At 40.4% G+C, this 13,030-nt stretch overlaps 1 protein-coding gene across 1 annotated transcript; it reads left to right on the plus strand.

Annotated features, from left to right (window-relative positions):
* The first annotated feature begins 8,398 nt into the window (after positions 1-8,398).
* zgc:162592 (uncharacterized protein LOC561993 homolog) lies at positions 8,399-13,030 on the plus strand. Its single transcript, XM_053635563.1, has 2 exons — positions 8,399-9,678; positions 11,685-13,030. The coding sequence occupies exons 1-2, from the start codon at positions 8,895-8,897 to the stop codon at positions 11,966-11,968; spliced, it is 1,068 nt and encodes a 355-aa protein (XP_053491538.1). The 5' UTR covers positions 8,399-8,894; the 3' UTR covers positions 11,969-13,030.

The raw sequence follows: 13,030 nt of genomic DNA on the forward strand, positions 1-13,030 counted from the left end.
TTATTATAATTTGCAAATTCAATTCAATTTGATTTGTGTAGCGCTTTTAACAATGGACATTGACTCAAAGCAGCTGTACAGAAACATATAAACACAGGATAGAGATTTTAAGCGTGTGAATTTTTTCCCTATTGAGCGAGACGGTGGTGACGGTGGTGAGGGAAAAACTCCCTAAGATGATACGAGGAAGAAACCTTGAGAGGAACTGACATCAGAAGTGAACCCTTCTGAGGATCTGGGTAATAACGGATAGTGTGAAAGTAAAGGAAAGATCATTATGGTTTTAACATAGTTGAAGTCTGTTTGTTGAAGTAGTCCACTGATCACTAAAGGAGATCTGAGTGCAGAGCTGCATGTGGTAATTGCAGTCCCAAGGCCATCGCAGCAACCGTAGTCCCAGCAACCACAGCGGGAATGTCCATGTGGAATTGATATTCCTGTTGTATAAGACGAATAAAGCACGTTGGGACTGTTTTTAGAAAATAATCGACTTAAGGGTGGCAATAGTAACTCCACCCCTTTGTTGCTTATTTTCCTTTATCACAGAGATTGTTATCGCTTACATAATACTTTAAATACGACTGAATAGCCCAGCAAACCTCTTACCTCTTCAGTCTCACATTGAAACTGGAAGCCTTCAAATATGAATGCTTCTTTGTTCTGCTCAATTTAATATTTACAGTATTTCTCAAAGTAACATCGCTTTCATGTGATAAAGAGATTGTTAAATCTGTTAAACATCTGGGCCAGGACTATTCCTCCTAACTTTGCTTTTGATGAATCCTAATCAAACTTATCTGCAAGTCCTCTTCAGAGTAGTGAAAAGAAGGTCCCCGAGTAGAGCTTTCTAATTGATTAGTATCATTTTCAACTTCCTGTCATTTAGAAGATCTTTAGCAGGCCTCATGGTGAAAGCATGACACCGCTTGCCAGGGGTGATAAGCGCACGGCGCCGTTTTGTATCTGAATGCTGCGAACTGGAGATCTGCCAGAACTGCTGTCTTTCAGAGTGTTATGATTGTAGATGGTGGACCTTCAGGGCAGACAGCTATATATCATCCTATAGTGTAGAGAATATGGTCATTAAATTCCACTTCTCTCCAAACGCCGAGGAGATTAAAAGGGTTAAAAATCAATATTATTGAACTGCTGTAACAGTGGGAGAGGCAGCGTATAATAGCAGTAAATGACCATGGTGGGTTTTTATAGGATGTCAGCCTAAAATATGAAACATCTGGATCCATTCTTTTTGTAGATTAAATGCTGAGAAAGACTAAAAAAGTGAAAGGAATCATAGCAAGGCTGAAAAGTGTGATTTTAAGGAGCTAGACCTAGAGACTGATTTTGCTTTTCATTGACAACAGGATAAAATGAGCCACTTTATATAGATGTGTATATATATATAGGTAAATTGAGCTTGGGGGTGGGCCAAGTTGAAGATCAGGAAGCTAAAAAATGCCTGAATAAAAATGAAATGTATTTAAGTAATTTATTTATTTATCCTTTATTTAATCAGGAAGATCCCATTGAGATATCGCAATCTGTTCTTCTGGAAAACAATTAATACGAGTAAAATCAAGAAAAAAAAAAGCCCTTACAACACTCCTTTAACACCATTTGCAATAGCCATTTAAAAGTACTCAGAGGTGGCAATATCTCTGATATGATATGACTGACATAGGGCGCACGGTGGCTTAGTGGTTAGCACGTTTGCCTCACACCTCCAGGGTTGGGGGTTCGATTCCCACCACCGTGGCCCTGTGTGTGCGGAGTTTGTATGTTCTCCCCGTGCTGCGGGGGTTTCTTCTGGGTACTCCGGTTTCCTCCCCAGACATGCATGGTAGGCTGATTGGCGTGTCCAAAGTGTCCGTGGTGTATGAATGGGTGTGTGAATGTGTATGTGTGTACCCTGCGATGGACTGTCCAGGCACCCTGTCCAGGGTGTACCCCGCCTTGTTCCTAAGTGTAAACTCGTCTGTCCTGAAGATGTCAAAGCGCTGACACTAGAGACTCCTCCCACAAAGGTTAAATAAATGTCATCTGATCAACAGCTACACATGCTTTTAATGCATTTATGTCAAACGCACAAGGTCCACCGTACAAGTCCCTGTGTAAGTTGTTATTATAGAAATGGTAACATATTAGAATGAGACTATTACTATAAACCTTGCAGTTGGAACTACTGTCACAGAAAATGAATCGACCAATCCGAATGCAGAATTCAACAGCGCCACGCTATCGATCGCAGTACCACATGAACTACGTTGCTAGGCTGAATCTTTCCAGCTCGTTTTATGCGTTTGCCATAAACAGTGATTATGTTATTGAGAAAATGGCACCAATTTGCCACTGTAGTGATGTAAAGTGAGTATGTGGAATGATGATGTAGGTGAGGGTTAAAATATCCTCAAGGTCACAGGTGTCCATTTGCAGAGAACAGGGCGACAGGGAGCAGCTGGGAACAGACAGAACTGACTCAGAGTCCCGCTGCGCTCAAAAACACACATCTGTTTAAAAGGTTAGGTAGAAATACACACTCGTGCAGTTTTTTTATTTTATTTTATTTTTTATTTTTTAATTTAACCAGAAACCACACTGGCTGGATGGAAAGATGGATGCATTAATGCATGGAGCTGAAAACCAGACCAGAAGCTTTTTATGCATTTCATTTAGGTGTTTTGTTTTTTTTTCCTACATAAATGTAGGACTAAAACCTCATCTACAAATCTGTACATGCTTAAGCTTTTTAAACTGTCTGCATAACATTAAGCTAATAGTGCTGTTAGAGAAAAATAATCAACACCAGGGTGATGTGATGAAGCGGCGTTACTGTTTCCACCCTGTTGTTGATTATTTTCCATTAACAGCACGCAACACCCTGAAGCGATTTATTCCTATATATATATATATGACAGAAATTGCACACGTCCGTTAACACTTGACGCATCATACTTTTTATCCATTTATTGTTATATTAACAATATAAACGCTCACTCCCTCACCAGCCTCTCTTTGTTTCTCTATTCATTTCCATAAGACAAAAAAAAACAAAACAAAAAAAAACAAAGCTCGCCATGTTCCCGAGTAAACCGCTAAGCATGAATTCCTCTGCTCTGAAGATATCGGAAAAGCTACATTATACCGCTGACACCAGAGACTCCTTCCATAAGTGTTAAATAAATAAACGTCTCCTTAGAGAAAACATTACAATATCGATGAGTATGCCTTTTTTATAATCCGTTTATGTAAAGCTTGTAAGTTGTTACTGTAGAACCGATAACATACTAGGACGTACTAGGACGAGCGCAACTACCGTCAGGGCTGCTGTTTAAGAAAACAAATCAACACCGTTCGAGAATTTCGGCAGTGCTGTGATGTAGTGAAAACAGAAGAAAAAAAGAGCTTCGAACCTAACTAGTGAGGTTTGTGCACTTCTGGAAGCTCTTATCAGAGCAACTGTGTTCATTTTGACTCAGACCTGCAATCATCTCTCTCTCTCTCTCTCTCTCTCTCTCTCTGTGTGTGTGTGTGTGTCTCTCAGTGTAATAATGACGACCTGTATTAGTCATCTCTTCATATCATGAGCCCGGCTGCTATCTCTCTTTCCCATCTGTTATGTGGCAGTGTGCAAAGAAACTAAAGCATCCACTGTAATAGCACCATCGATTGCAAAGGTTTTCAATGTACACTATATGTCCAAAAGTTTTTGGACACCTGACTATCATACTCATGCTTGTTGAACATCTCGTTGCAGATTTAACCCCCCCTTTGCTGATATAATAACTTCCACTCTTCTGGGAAGGCTTTACACTAGATTTTGGGGGCGTGGCTGTGGGGATTCATGCTCATTCAGTCACAAGAGCATTACTGAGATCGGGTCACTGGGACGTCGAGGAGGTCTGGGGTGCAGTCGGTGTTACCGTTCATCCCGTTGGTGTTCCGTGGGTTTGCGGTCAGGGCGCTTGAGCTCTTCCACTCCAACCTTAACACACCATGTCTTCATGGAGCTCGCTTGTCAAGCTGGAACAGGTTTGGGCCTTTTAGTTCCAGTGTAAAGCTGCAGCACACAAAGACGTTCTATACAGTTGTGTGCTTCCAAATATGGCTGACCTTTACACATAAGTGTCAGTGGTATAGATTTGGGAAATTTAGACGCTGTTGCTAGCTACTTTCATACATCAGTACATTACCTACATTAGTCTATGATCAAAAAAGATGTAACTTGCTTGAATTTCACAGAATATGCTTTGTTATAGGCATCATACATATCTACTTATACCACAGCGCCGATTGGTCAGACCTACCTATACGTTCTTATATGTTACTATTTGTATGGAAGACACGCCATCTAATTTAAATCTAATAATAAGCAAAAAAAACCCCCAACAACAACAACAAAAACTGGTGTTATTTAACAAAACTGTATAATTGTTGATTTATTTATTTTTGTAATTATTTAACATTTATGCAAGGAGTCTCCAGTGTCATGTTTATTGGTTTTAAGACATTTAAAAACAACAACAAACCAATAATAATAATAATAATAATAATAATAATAATAAAGGCACATGGCTGAAATTTGTTTCTAAGACAAATATAAATAGTGATGTCGATGTATAAATTTATTTCTGGATCAAAACATCTTTTTTTTTTTTTTACGTAAAATAAAACTGTTTCCCAGATCAAGTAGCCTTCATTTCGAACAGCAAGGAGCTCGGTTTATTTGTGAACTTCAAAGCTATTCATCTGGTTTAATCTGTTTGAAAAGATGCGGAGAGTGTGCCAAGCTCCATCAGGAGTATTGTATTCACATTTCTTAATCACTGCGTGACTACATATGTGTTATTTCATAGCGTTTAATGTCTTCATTATTATTTTTAAATAAGTAGAAAATAGTCGAAAAAACCTGAAGGGCTTCTATGACCAGATAGTGTATCTGTCAAAAAAGAAAGAAAGGAGAAAAAAAAAAAGAAACGAACACAGAAACATTTTCAAGTCCCTCTCTGTACCGTTTTGTCTAAAAGTAAGTGTTGCGATTGTGTGGTTTAATTGCAGGTACCATTTGGACCATCGTTCTTTCATCTCGTTAATGCATCCATTAGAAATCCCACCACTGCGTATCTACATAACAACAGATGCACTTCTCTTCAGCTCTGTTCAGCTCTTAGGGAAGAATTTTTTTTTTTTTTTTTTTTGAAAGAAGGCGGTCTATATTTCAGCTTTCAGTACAGGTTCAGGGTGGATTTGTCGAATCTGTTACAGGGAAGAAGAAAAATAAAGAAAGATGCTTGAAAATATACAGTACTGTTGAAACTATTTAAAAATCTGGAATGAGCTGGCGTATATAATATATGGCTTCTTATTTTTACTGACTCCAGTGAAAAGAAATAGCACAATGTATTCTTAGAGGTTTTCTTCAGATAAATTATATATATATATATATATATATATATATATATATATATATATATATATATATATATATATATAGTTAATCTGCAACGTATCTACCGGATTTGATTACTGCTTTCCAAATATGATGCATTATTATTCTAGCAAAAATTTGCATTGCTATACATCTTCCTTACTCACTTCATAACAACTATAAAATATTTATAAAGAGAGAGAGAGAGAGAGAGAGAGAGAGAGAGAGAGAGAGATTGTGGATTTATTGTTTATAGTTTGGAAAGAACGGTGGGTTTTTTTTTTGTTTTTTTTTTTAAACATATTACTCACTTTAAAGTGTGATAAGCCTGTTTCTATAAAACAAAATCTTATTAATATTGTCAGTTTTTTCACCTTTAACCTATTGGGTTTCCTCTACATGGCACTAAATTTATTTTACACTTTGCAAGAAAACAAAGTGTCCCTATGCAGGAAATGAAGCAGTAAAATATTTAGATAGTTCATTAGCCTGACTTCTAAATGAACACACTCCAGGGTCCACAGTTCGATCCTGAGCTTGGGGTTCTGTCTCTGTGGAGTTTCCACGTGTCCACATGGATTTCCTCCACGTTCTCCGGAGTTTTTTTCCTCCCAAAAAAAAAAAACGAGTTACGGCGGAGACTTGGCGAACAACGAGAAGCATTGGAAGCTGAGTATACAGATAAGGAAACTGAAGGACTAAAGTGCCGCTGCATCCTCCTCTTTAGGTAGAGATGACGAGAGGGCTGAATCCCATTACACCACTATCAGCAGGTAGTTGAACAGCATTGTGGGTAATGTCGGTTTTACAAAGGGGGGAAAGCTTTTGCAATGTCATCATGTCTTCAAATTCAAACTGCAACCTATGGTTTTCCCCCCACACACATTTACTAATTATCCATCCATCCATCCATCTTCTACCGCTTACTCCTTCTTCAGGGTCACGGGAACCTGGAGCCTATCCCAGGGAGCATCGGGCACAAGGCGGGGTACACCCTGGACAGGGTGCCAGTCCATTGCAGGGCACAATCACATACACACTCACACACACACCCATTCATACACTACGGACACTTTAGACACGCCAATCAGCCTACCATGCATGTCTTTGGACTGGGGGAGGAAACCGGAGCACCCGGAGGAAACCCCCGCAGCACGGGGAGAACACGCAAACTCCGCACACACATGGCCCCGGCGGGAACCGAACCCCGGACGCGTGAGGCGAACGTGCTAACCACTAAGCCACCGTGCGCCCAATTTACTAATTATTTAACATTTAAAATCGCATTGTGCTTACATCATACTCGCATTTCAAATCATTTATATGTGTATCTGTAAGGGGAGCATGATTCGGAGCTTGAGGATAAATGCATTCATGAATTTAAAACCTTTAGAACCTTAATCGCACACCATTAAAACACACAAATAGAATTTACTCCTGGATTTGGTACTAATACAGTATTCGTAATGCTTTTCAGCGAAGCTCTTCTCACTCTGGATTCCTCCTTAATGGCCGTGTTATCAGTGATGCCTGCAGCGTGAAGCGTAATTGCAGTATAAATGTAAATTTCGGTGCTGTTCCACATTGTGCTGGAGGTCAAATATAGCTTAGCCGTAGCTGCGCCTATATGCTAATGCTCTTTTAAAAACTAATTAGCAAAGCCGTCGCTCTGTGAGGCGTGACAGGCGGTGCAGCGAGTGCAGCCTAGTCAACCATTAACGGCCTATTCAGTGGCGAGGCAGCCGAAACCTGCCATGATGCATGCACTTGTCGGTGTCTTAATGAACACGTCCCCCTAGATGAACCCAGTCCAACGGCTCAGGTATGGAGACAGATCATTCTTCAGAAATCCACACTAAACTCCCTTGTCTAATGTGCTGGACCCTCATCCTGTCTCTAGGGTTGCAGTTCAGATGAGCTCAGGTGTCTTCAGGCTGAATCGGGCTCATTAAAAGCACACCGAGGAAAGAACAAGGGCACGAGAGCCAGAGCGCCTCAGACAAGCAGAGGACGGATCGCGACACGTTGTTGTTTTGTGTCTGATTTCAAGGTTATAGTTAATTACAGGCATAAACCGCATGTATAGTGGCAGAATCAAATAGCTTCAGACTAAACTTTTCTTCCATAAAACTTATTGAAGGCCCTCTTTGGGTCAAGCTCCCCTCTCAGATGATCAAATCGGTTGATTACACAGATTATTTATCACGTTGGTTTTTTTTTAATACCATGCTGGAATATACAACTATTGTTGTTGTTGTTTGTTTGTTTTACCATTAAAGATATTAAACGAAACAAACACATGATATAAATACACTTCACGTGGGGATAATATCACGTCATGCATTTCTGCATTTTTTATACATTAATACGTTTCTAATCATGGAAATATATAAATATCGGAGTTAAAATTGTTGTTTTGTACCAAAATCGATAATAAGCTAATAACTGCTGATGCAATAGATGAAGAATGAGGACTAAACAGGTTTGTTTTGTTTTTTTTCCAGACGTTCTAGACTGCGTTTTATGCATTCATTCATCTTGAGAAAGTGTTTCATACCGTTATATGGTCACCGTGGAGACAGAGTCATTTCCGGGAACACTGGGCATTAGCCGAGAATCCACCCTGGATTTCATGCTAGTTTATTGCAGGACACCCTGCATACACACTTTCACACCTTGGGTGTGTATTTATGTTTGTCAGTCCACTTTCTGACATGTTTTTGGTAGGTGAGAAGAAACCAGAGAACCCAGAGGAAACCCACACTGACTAGGAGAGAACGTTTAAATGCCAGCGGTGACGTTTTACAACGTGAGTACATAGCCATGTCGCCGGAATCTGAATCATCGGTGTAACAATGTGTAGTGAGCCAGGGTCCTTACCAGTGCCCGACCTCGTGTACACGATATACTCTACTGATTCATCACTGATTGAGTCGCACCCACTGACAGTGTGAGGCATCAGTGCGACGCATTGTACTTTGGACTTAACTTATACAGTGTTTGTTGGGAAATTCACCATTTTTCAACTCAGAGTAAGAACAGTGTCGTGTCCGTTTAAAGTTTTATTGGAACTTTTTTTTAAATCACGTTTATGTTTAATGTTTGATTACCTTTTGTAGCCTTTTATTGGGCTATCTAATTATATATAGGCTATAACGGTTAGAGCTAGTCACATGACATGTCATGTGACTGTCACGGGGTTCTACTACCTGCTCCAGGCATCTAATTGGATGCTTTAGGTCATATGAGGCTTAAAGGTTGATTTGTCACAGGTGTTTAGTTTTTTTTTTCTTTCTTCCTTCCTTTCCCTCCCCCTTTGAATATTTGTTTGTATCCTAAAAGGTAGACCCATGTGCTTCTTTAGTCTTCCGATCTTTTTTTCCCCCCCACCTCTCTTCTTCCCAGTTGATCCCAAAGTAACAACAAATGATCACGATGAGCACCACTTGGGGTTGATGTCTTCAGCATCATGAGGAGTAACGAGTCTTGTGAGTTTGATGTTAAAAAGGACACACTGAGTCTGCTGGAGGCACACCGGCCTGTTAAAATTGGGATTATTTTGGTTCTGGGTGTTATGATCACTTTGGGGAACGTGGCTGTGGTGTCGGTGATTTACTCGGCGGTACCGGGATGGTCGCGGAACTCGCGATACTTCTTATTATCGTTAACCGGTGCGGACTCGGCGTTCGGTTTGATCGTCATGCCGCTGAACCTGTGCGTGAGCCTGGTGAAGGATTACAGCAGTGAACCCGACCCGTTCTGCCACGTCGTGGCCTTCGTTAACGCCACCGTTTACTCCACGTGCATGTACACGCTGGCCAGCATCAGCCTGGAGCGCTACGTGGCCGTGTTTTACCCGCTGCAGTACTCCACCATGCTGACCCGAAGGCGCTCCCTGATGCTCATCGGGTTCGCCTGGCTCTTCCCTCCGGTTCTGCTCGTGCCCATCACGTGCCCGGAGGGAATCATAGACGTGCACTTCTCCAGGGCGTCCCTCGTGTGCAATCCGTCCTACTCCAGCAACGTGACGTACTCTCTCACCCTCACCTGCTTCATCTTCTTCCCCTGCTCGGCCCTCATGACCTTCTGTAACCTCAGGCTTTGGGTCACCGCCAGGGCGCAGCGGAGGAAGTTGAGGAGATACGGATCCGGTCGATGGACCAGACCTGCCGTGGCTTCGCGCGTGCTCGTGCCTGTCATGACCGCCTACTACACGTGCTGGACCCCCTGCATGGTCATCATGATCTACACCGGTGGGTTTGTCTCGCTTATGCAATGCAATGCAACGCAACAGACTGAGCAGTTAATCTTGTGCATGTATGCATTATTGTTCTCAGGGTTGCCTACTCGTTTCAGGGGAAACTACCTAGTTAGTCTGATGCACGCTCTGAAAGGCGCTGGATGACGTCACGTACAATTTTGAATATTTATTTACTCCTCCAATCAGTGCGTTTACATGGACAACAATGATCTAACCTGATTAAGACAATACTTTGATTAAGAAACTAGCACGTCATACTTGAAGAATTAAGGCGTGTGGAGTATTCCTGTTTTAGTCGCGTTATCGACGTGCGTACACACCTTAATCGCACTATTAACGCCGTGTGGGAGTTTTCACCGCATTTCGCGACAGGACACGTACACACACGGCAGCGCTCAACCGTTTGACGGCAAATAAAAGAGCACGGCTGCGTCCTAAACCGCGTACTTACCTGCTATATAGTCGATGAAATACATGCATTTCTATATACCGTACAGTAGGTGAGTACGCGGTCTGGGACGCAGCCCACGGCTTCACGCGGTCATCTATTAGTGCGTACAGCACGACAGATAATTAACTGTACTTAAAGCTTTCGCGAAATTAAAAACGAAACACCCGAAACCGTATACGGTTCCATAACGAAGACGAACTGTATGTCGATACATGAAATTCTGGAGGGGACGGCGTGGCGCGGCGCGGGGACGTATTGACGTGTGATGTTAAATCGATCTACGTTCTATAACGTGTAAAAGGGAACACGAAAGGAGTATTCTAAAAGCGCCTCGTAAACACCTTAATCAGAATGTCACACGTCTTATTCAGAATAAAGGTCAATAATTAGATTATCGCTGTCCATGTGAACGTAGTCTATTTGAAGGTATTGTGGTCGGAATGACGGTGCTACACTTAACGTGAAACAGTGTCAGAAAAGAGAATAGTAACAGCGTGAAGGGCAGGAAGAAGAAAGTATTTCTGAAGAATTTAATCAGGTTTGGTCTTTGGTTTTACAACAGAAAATAGTAGATTATAACTTTTCTTTTTTTTTTTTTTCTTTAGGAAAGAGTATTTAATCACGGCACCACAAACTAATTACGTATTTACAAAGTAAAGTCAAATCAACTATTTACATCATTTCAAAATAATCAAACTGACCTTTATATATTTACAATAGTCAAACTATTTATATATTTACAATATAGTCAAACTATTTATATATTTACAATATAGTCAGACTAACTTTTTTTGTGTATTTACAAAATAATCAAACTAACCATTTCAAAAGTAGTCAAATTCACCATTGATGTTTTTACAAAATAGTCAAGTGAACCATGTTTTTTTTATTATTATTATTATTATTATTATTATTATTTCTTTTTATTGAAGTTAACAAGTCAAAAAAAATTGTCATGTTACACAGAAAAAAAAAAACAGAGTGAACTGGTCTGCCCTGAAGACTTCGTGACTTACAAAGCACTGACACTGGAGACTCACGACTCATAAACGTCCCTCACCATGTCCGTGATTACTCGTGGATTTAATTGGTTTACGTGGCACGTCTGCCATGCAAGCTCCTGCATATGAGCTGTTACGAAAGATAAAATAACGTATTCGAATGAATGCGTTAACGTAAACCTGATCTTGAGTCGGAACTACTGTCGAACCTGCTGAGAATTTAACATGAAAACAGTCAGATAGACTCGACACCACAGTATTCGTTTGTGTGGTCACTTCACATATCTTATTATTTTAAAATCCTTCACTAGTGGTGTTCAGAGTCCTGGATTACAGCTCCATGGCTACATCCTGATCAGATATAGTCTAGATTTGGCGAATTTTTTTTTTTTTGTGTGTTAAAAATCCAGTCTGGCTTAGTTCAGGAATTATTTATGTGTTCGGCCTGAGGCAATCTCAGTAGGCCGTGTGCTACAGGATTTTTCGTAGCACAAACATCTCTACTGTAACCTGCTAACACGTTCTTCCTGTCTTGACGTTTCTCAGCGATATCCGGCAGCGGGGTCCCAGAGTGGGTGGAATTTGTAGCCGTGTGGTTACCGACATCCAACGGCTTCCTCAACTGCATCTTTTACTTTTGGATTAACCAGAGCTTCAGGAGAAAATTCTACTCGGTTCTGCAGAGACCGTGTTTCGGACTTTGTCCCGACGCCGAACCCGGACACGACTCTGTGATCTCTACTTTAAATAACAACACCATGCACGAGAGGTCTTCTAGTGTGTCGTCCACGTGCGCTTTACTCACAGTTGCTGTCGAGACCTACATCTGAAAGGACGGAACCATGTGGACTGCAACAGCTGGGCTGTAAATGACTTTCTCTGAGCAAGAGCTGATAATGTTCCTGTGGATCACTGGTTCATTTTCAACCTCCATAGTCATACAGACTTTTAGTTTGTGGGCAAATTGTGCCTTTTTACATTCACTGCACTTCTGCACTGTAATTATTTCATTCCTGGTTGTTTGTGGGGGTTTTTTTTGTTGTTTTTTAAGATACACCACCTTTTTTTGTCTTTATCTTCTTTGCCTTCATCTTCTACTACTACTACTACTTCTTTTAAGCATTTCCTGTAATAAAAAAAAAATCTGTCTCTCTCGTTATCAGCATGGACTCCTTCCTGTTTGCAGTTTTCTTTTTTTCTTTTTTCTTTCTTTTACAAATGTCTTGTTTCCTTACAGTAATGCATATTGCCTGGAATTGCACCGCAATTATTTCCCCCCTCATTTTAATGTTCAGTCGACTGCATAATGAAAGTTGTGTTCTGTCAGATTTTATCAATATGTCAACAGCCGGCAGTACAGAAAGGTTAACCTTTATACAAAAGGAAAGTAATTAGGCACTTAACGTCATATAAAGGTCAGTACAGCTATGTCTGTTGGAAAGTCAGTTTTTTTTTTTTCTTTTCTTTTCTTTTCTTCCTTCATTTGGTAGAGGTCCATGTGCCCTTTATCGGCTCTCCTGTTTTACACACGTAGAAATGGAATTAAATTCAGGCTTGTGAATATGTAAAGGGTAAACATTATATTTTCTGGCACTTATTTATTTATTTTTTTTTTGTATACACTAATATCTTGTCTGTCGTAAAATTGTAATGTTTTATACTTGTATTAAAGAAGAAAAAGGAAACTTTTGGCATCAGCTTGTAATGGTGATGCCTTGTTTTGTTTTGTTAAAGGAAGACTAGAGGCCTGTCGATGTCTCTGTAACTAAGCAAGTTCTCAGATATTGATTAAAAAATTTAAAAAAATTGTAAAGCATTTTTGTAAATAACAAATTTTAGTGTTAATGTTTGTGCTGTAAAATAAAGCTTAAAAGCCCTTGTATTAGACTTGT

This window comes from Ictalurus furcatus, chromosome 10 (genome assembly GCF_023375685.1).
Source record: "Ictalurus furcatus strain D&B chromosome 10, Billie_1.0, whole genome shotgun sequence".
Classification (NCBI taxonomy): domain Eukaryota; kingdom Metazoa; phylum Chordata; class Actinopteri; order Siluriformes; family Ictaluridae; genus Ictalurus; species Ictalurus furcatus.

Coding starts and splice junctions, on each gene's coding strand:
- zgc:162592 (XM_053635563.1), top strand. CDS start 8,895: ATGAGGAGTAACGAGTCTTGTGAGTTTGATGTTAAAAAGGACACACTG. Junction 9,679..11,684: donor GGTCATCATGATCTACACCG/GTGGGTTTGTCT, acceptor GACGTTTCTCAG/CGATATCCGGCAGCGGGGTC.